Here is a 6421-nt window from a genome sequence, read left to right on the forward strand (position 1 = left end):
GAGCAAGAGGGGAATTCAGAAGTTGTTCTGGGCTCGGAGTGGGGTGAATGCTGAGCTGTGTGTGTAAAGATCTGTGCTCACTCTCATTGGAGAAGAGGATGTGGCTTCCATGGGTAATTAGTTCTCTTCACTGTTGTACCAGTTTGGGCAGTACTTGTATCTTTCACACTTTTGCAGCACAAACTTCGGGCTGAGCCAGACATAAATGGCAGTTGAGCAAATGAAGCTGGTGTCTTGATCTAGTAGCACGCTGGTGTTTCCACCCCAGAGAAGTCTGTTTTAGGATGAGAATAAAGGTGAAGCTGACACAGGAAAGGGTCTGGCTTGATGACATTACTGTATTTACACATCATGATCTGGACCATTCCAAGAATCACTACGTAGTATTATTGCCTGAACAGCTTGCAAAAGTGTACCAGCATACCCCATTTTTTGTTATGGGCTCCCTGGCAAAACATAGATATGCAAAGTTTTACTTCAGTTGTTAGAGTAGACCAGAACCTTGCCAAGGACATGCACCCCTTCCATATCCAGAAGCCTTTATTTCGCCTTCCAGAAACATAGTTCCCGTTAGATTTTTCTTGTACCAGAAATTCTGTGTATTTCTGTGCAAGTACTGTGACTTACTACATGCAAAACAAATAGAATTGCCCTTTTTAGTTCTGTGAGAGTTTCAGCATTAACACTACTTGTATTGCTGCTTCTATGTATTAGTCCTCAAGTATCTTGTGCGTGTCTATTGCTACGAAGACTTAATCTTGCTCACTAATTTTATTTGGTGCTTGTTGTCTTCTTTAGGCAGTTTCTGACAGTGGTTCAGAATCCCAGATCTTGGACCTCTCCAACCGCTTCTATACTCTGATTCCTCATGACTTTGGGATGAAGAAACCACCTCTCCTAAATAACTTGGAATACATTCAGGTATTGACTGGAAACAGTCACCTGTTGTTTGCAGGCAACAGGTCTGATATTCTCTGTGTTAGATGTCTGATTTGTGAGGTTTTAAGACTTACTTTAACCTCATGCTTTCATGAGGTTAAGCTTGTTTTTCTTCAGAACGTCTTTTTCTTTGTTTGTTTATGTGCATATGTGTCTATACCTTATATATAATTATATGTATTAGAAGATATATATGTTAAATATGGCCTATTTATGTATATATGTGTGTGTGTATTTTAGTGTATTTAAGTGTGTGTGTATATATATATTTAAAATTTAAAAAAAGGCAGCATTGTTGTGTTGTTAGATGGCAGCGTGTGGCCAGTGATTCACATACAGTGTTATAATTTGGGGTATTCCAGAGTTATTCTGAACATGTGAAAGACACAAGTAAAATAACCTCTTTAAATTCTTCAGGCTAAAGTGCAAATGTTGGACAACTTGCTTGATATTGAGGTTGCTTACAGCCTTCTCAGAGGTGGAAATGAAGATGGAGATAAAGACCCAATTGACATCAACTATGAAAAACTTCGAACTGATATTAAGGTAAAGGAAATAAAAGGAAATGAGTGACTGTGAATACAAGCTGATGTCCGGTTAGTTTGGAGTATAACAAAACACCTAAACTGTAAGTGGATGATGTGTTGGCATGAGTTCAGTGAAGGGCCACTGAGATGGTTAAGGGACGGGAGCATGTGTTGTACGAGGAGATGCCGAAAGAGCTGGAGCTTTTTAACCTGGAGAAAAGAAGGCTCGGGGGATATCTTATCAATGTCTATGAATACCTGATGGGAGAAGGGTGTAAAGAAGACACTCTTTTCAGTGGTATCCCCTGACAAGAGGCAATGGGTACAAACTGAAATACAGGAAATTGTATTTAAACAAAAGAAGAAGCTTTTGTTGTTGATGGTGTTTTGTTTGGGGTGTTTTGTTTGTTTGTTTACTGTGAGGGTGGTCAAACACCAAAAGTGTTGCCTGCAGAGGCTGTGGAGGCGCCATTCTTGGAGGTGTTGAAAGCCTGACTGGACTCAGCCCTTGGCAACCTCCTCCAGCTGACCGTGCTTTGAGCAGGGGAGTTGGAAATCATCTCAATTTCCAGAGGTGCCTTCCCGTCTCAGACATTCTGTGACTGAGTGCTTTCTGTACACCTGTACATCTTCTCTAGGTGGGAATAAATTTCCACCTAAATGATAAAGGAGGCTTAAACTGGGGAGTTGCAAGCATATGGTGGATATCATCATGTTATAAGAAAGCCTGCTAGTTTGTATGCTAAAGAAACTTACCTTGTTTGCCTCTTTGCAGGTTGTTGACAAAGATTCAGAAGAAGCCAAGATTATTAAACAATATGTGAAAAATACTCATGCCGCTACTCACAACGCATATGATCTCAAAGTCGTGGATGTAAGCTGGGCAATACTGGGATTTAAGTTTGTGAAGATGGTCTCTTCTAAGTTGACTTACTTGTTCACAGTTTCCTTTTATTTTTGAGTAGCTTATCTAGTTTCCTTTGTTGACGGGATGGTTTCATAGACCAATTGCTATTTAATAGAATAGCTAAAGTCTAGGCAGAGATGAGTCTAAGCTTACTGAGGTGTCTTTGGGTGTGTGTTTTTATTTTAATTTAATTGGCCTCAAAAAAGAGGTGGAGGAGTAATCATCTTCTAAAATTGAGCCTTAGTTCATTGAATGATTTTTCAGAAAACTATGGTCTCGTCAAAATGCAGAAGGGAAGGTGGAGAAGTAATCAATAACAAGTACTGTGTGATCAATGCTACCTCTTTTTTGCTAGCATGAAATAGCAAACTGCAAATGCTAAAAACCATCCAGATCAACTTTCCTGGCAGATTAGTGTATATTCCAGACTGGATGATTTGGGTTTTTTTTTTTCATCTAACTAGTTGCATGATGGTAATGGTTTATTTGCTTGGTTGTTCTTTTTCTCCTATCCCTTTTTGAATTGAAGATCTTCAGAATTGAGCGTGAAGGAGAGAGTCAGCGTTACAAGCCATTTAAGCAGCTTCATAATCGCCAGCTGCTGTGGCACGGTTCCCGCACCACCAACTTTGCTGGTATCCTCTCGCAGGGTCTCCGGATAGCTCCCCCTGAAGCTCCTGTGGTATGTTAAACATAGCTTCTCTGGCTGCCTCCATCCCTGTGCCCAGGGATGGCCACAGTTGGAGACAACCTAAATAGGATAATTTCTGTGTGGGGAGGGCTCAGTGTTATCTCTCAGCATGCAGGCAACATTGTGTGTCCAGAGTGGGTTGCTCACTGGTGTCCACAAGAGCTTGAGTTGCAGCTTTGCTCTCCTGGGAGGCCAGCCAGGTGGATTCAATGCTGCCTTTGTGTTATTGTCCCAATCTTTTTTTTCTTTTTTTTTTTTTTTTTCTTTTGCTGCTTGCAGACCGGCTACATGTTTGGGAAGGGCATCTATTTTGCAGACATGGTATCCAAGAGTGCCAACTACTGTCACACATCTCAAGCTGATCCCATAGGCTTAATACTACTGGGAGAAGTTGCCCTTGGAAATATGTGAGTAACTTATGAAGAGTATTTGCCGAATGTGCTTAATATATCATGGTAGAAGGTGATGCTAAAATTGTAAGCCTTTTCTCCAGTGTGAAGAAAGAGCACTTTGCATTTCTTTAGAAACAAGATTTCTTTTTCCTTAAAATGAGAGCTATTTGGTAGGGCAAAAAAGTCAGTGTTACAGGTCTAGAATCTTACACTAAATGCCAATATCGTTAAAATTAGTAACTGAGACAAAGAAGGAAGGCTGTTGAGTTCCAGAAGAATAGAATCTGAATTAACTTTATATTAACTCACCATAAAGTGAAGCCTGGGGGGCGGGGCGGGGGGAAGAAAAGAAAAGATTTGTCACCAAGATAGTTTAAGGTGAATGTAAAATGCTGCTGTGTGTTCTTTGTGCTGTCCAGGTATGAGCTAAAGAATGCTTCTCACATAACAAAATTGCCTAAGGGAAAACACAGTGTGAAAGGTAAGCATTAGTAGTTGTCATTGGTAATCTGTTATTGATGGCAAACTCGCCTTGTGGCTCTCTGCTTAGCAAAGAGAACTATAGTAATTTCATAGCTGTACTTCCTTTAAGGGTTGCATGATGTTGCCCTATAGTTGCATCTGTATATGTGTATATGGTGTTTTGAGGTGGGAGTTAGTACACTTGGAATGTTAAGACTGAAGTTGGTGTGTTGCTTGAAGTTCAGGAGGAAACTCATTTGATATTACACAAGAGAAAATGTAAGGTGCGTTCTCCAACTTATTACTTGCTTTCATCATAACAATACTATGTCTTTTAGAAGAAAGATGAGAGGTTTGATAGATCAGAAGAATAATTGTTTAGCTTTCAAAGTGCCTTAGAAGCTTGGAGAGAAGGGAAAATCTAAGAATAAAAGTTCAGATGGAACAGCTGTTCTCATTACATTTCTATCTGCAAAAAGTATCAGTATATTGCACTGAAAAAGAAGATGAGAGAAAAGACTTAGCTCTCTAATTCAAGCAAAAGAAATGGTAATCATGACTATCTTCTGTACCGAGATGGGAGAGTGGAGAACAGTAACATTCAGTAATGAGTGGCTTTTCTTAAACTATTCATTTTGAGAGGCTTAAAAAATCAGTTGCCTAAAATAGAATAAAATGTGATTTAGCATCTTTTTCAATACATACTACTCACACTATTATGGATGTCAAATCAGATTTGTATTGAAGAGTTTAAAGAGAATAAGAATTGGTTTGTTACACATCTCTGAAAATGCTTCAGTGTGCATATTTTCATTAATAGACCTAGGATATGAGAGCTATAAGGCTGGTCTGTTTTAGCTTTGATCATACAGATTAGACAATTAACAGCCAAAAGTCTAAAAATTCTCACTTTTAACGTAGCAGAGTACGAGTACCATAAGTATGGTGATGCTGAATTGAATAAACAGACTATATATGCTTTTGTGTTCTTTTTAAGATACTTTCGCACTTGATCAGCATTTGAAAAGATATGTGAAGTGATATTTGGCTGGCCGAGTGATTTCTTTATGTGCAAAGTCTGTGTTTGCCTTCTAGATTTGTAACTAATGTGTTTTCCCTTTCTAGGCTTGGGCAAAACTGCACCTGATCCCACAGCCACTACCACCCTTGGTGGTGTAGAGATTCCCTTAGGGAATGGGATCTCAACAGGAATTAATGATACCTGTCTCCTGTATAATGAGTATCCTTTGCTAGTACGTTGGCTGCACGCTGTGTTTGAGTGTTGCTGAGTTTAGCAGGATCTCGCTGACGTTGGTCAGGAGTTTTGGCACACTGTGTTTTGTTTCTTTTAGATCTGCTTTGGAGTACTCACAGACAACTGAGTCTCTTCTCCAAGGGAGATGATTTTTACAGCTGTCACACTTACATTGTCATTCTGCAAAAAAGGAAACAATACGCATAGCAAATAGCTGTTGCCCCAACAGGACTCAATACCTGAAGGCATTGGAGTGGCCAGGCAACACTGCCCAGTAGTGCCTTGCCCAGAGACGTGCCAGGACGAGGGAAGGGGAATGCAACCCGTGGTTGTTTCACATCACTCCAGTCTGTTTTCTTCCTTGTGGTGCTGTGGTTGGCCAGCTTGCTGAGGAGGAGGTGGGGGAGCCAGCTCTGTGGCTTGATGGAGTCTCTCATCACACAACTTCTCTTGTGTTCCCCAGACCCTTTGCAAGTATTGAGGTAAACCTCAGATGCCCATCAGAGATGTAGCCATTAAGCCTCTTTTCTAGGCAGAAGTGCCCCCAAGTGCATGTGAGCTCAACGTTCATAAGAGGTCATAAGAATAAGTGATGTCTAAGGTCCCAGATCAATCTCTTCACTGCCAATGAAGCAAGTGATCCATTAATACTACTTCTGGGTTGTGTAGAAACTGTCTTCTCTCTTGGTAGGCTGTTTTTCTCTTACAAGCAGTTTTGGCAACAGAACTCATGGCAATACTGTTTTTATCTTGAGTTTTCTTAAATACAGCATCTGTCTTGGTCAGATGATAAAATATAATACAGTTGTTAATAGCTAATTGAGGTAATATGATGTGCATTCATTTTGTTTTACACTGTGTTTAATGGATGCTTTTCACCTAAAATTGGGATTAGAGGTAAGTTTGAGGCCTAAAGCATTGAGAAACAAATAGGTGAGGTGGGACTGTCTTCTGAAAAAATAAAATGGTGCGGTGTGGTTATAGGATATGCAAGCACGCCAGTCATTGTAGAGCTCTTCTCTGTGATTCCAGTTTGGTTTTTTTTTTTTTAGTAGGAAATTAAGAGGACATTAATGACTTTGTGCTGGAAGGTAGCAATAGAGCTACAATTATAATTGTACATGCCAGGTCTGTAACTGCAGATCTTATCTAGGCTACGTTGCTCCACTGTTTAGATAGCAAGAGAGATTTTGTGTGTTATGGCTCTGGCTGACAAAAAATAATCTTCAAGAGCTACAGCCCCATATC

General features: G+C 40.0%; 1 protein-coding gene across 1 annotated transcript in view; it reads left to right on the forward strand.

The window, feature by feature from the left end:
* Nucleotides 1-6421, forward strand: part of PARP1 (poly (ADP-ribose) polymerase 1) — a 30325-nt gene that overhangs the window by 22796 nt on the left and 1108 nt on the right. The window contains exons 15-21 of the mRNA XM_009333641.1: nt 797-921; nt 1357-1485; nt 2242-2340; nt 2903-3055; nt 3344-3471; nt 3876-3937; nt 5044-5158. Coding sequence (XP_009331916.1) covers nt 797-921; nt 1357-1485; nt 2242-2340; nt 2903-3055; nt 3344-3471; nt 3876-3937; nt 5044-5158 — 811 coding nt within the window. The remainder of the gene's footprint in view (nt 1-796; nt 922-1356; nt 1486-2241; nt 2341-2902; nt 3056-3343; nt 3472-3875; nt 3938-5043; nt 5159-6421) is intronic.

This window comes from Pygoscelis adeliae, unplaced genomic scaffold, assembly GCF_000699105.1.
Source record: "Pygoscelis adeliae isolate BGI_AS28 unplaced genomic scaffold, ASM69910v1 Scaffold1, whole genome shotgun sequence".
In the NCBI taxonomy this organism is placed as follows: Eukaryota; Metazoa; Chordata; class Aves; order Sphenisciformes; family Spheniscidae; genus Pygoscelis; species Pygoscelis adeliae.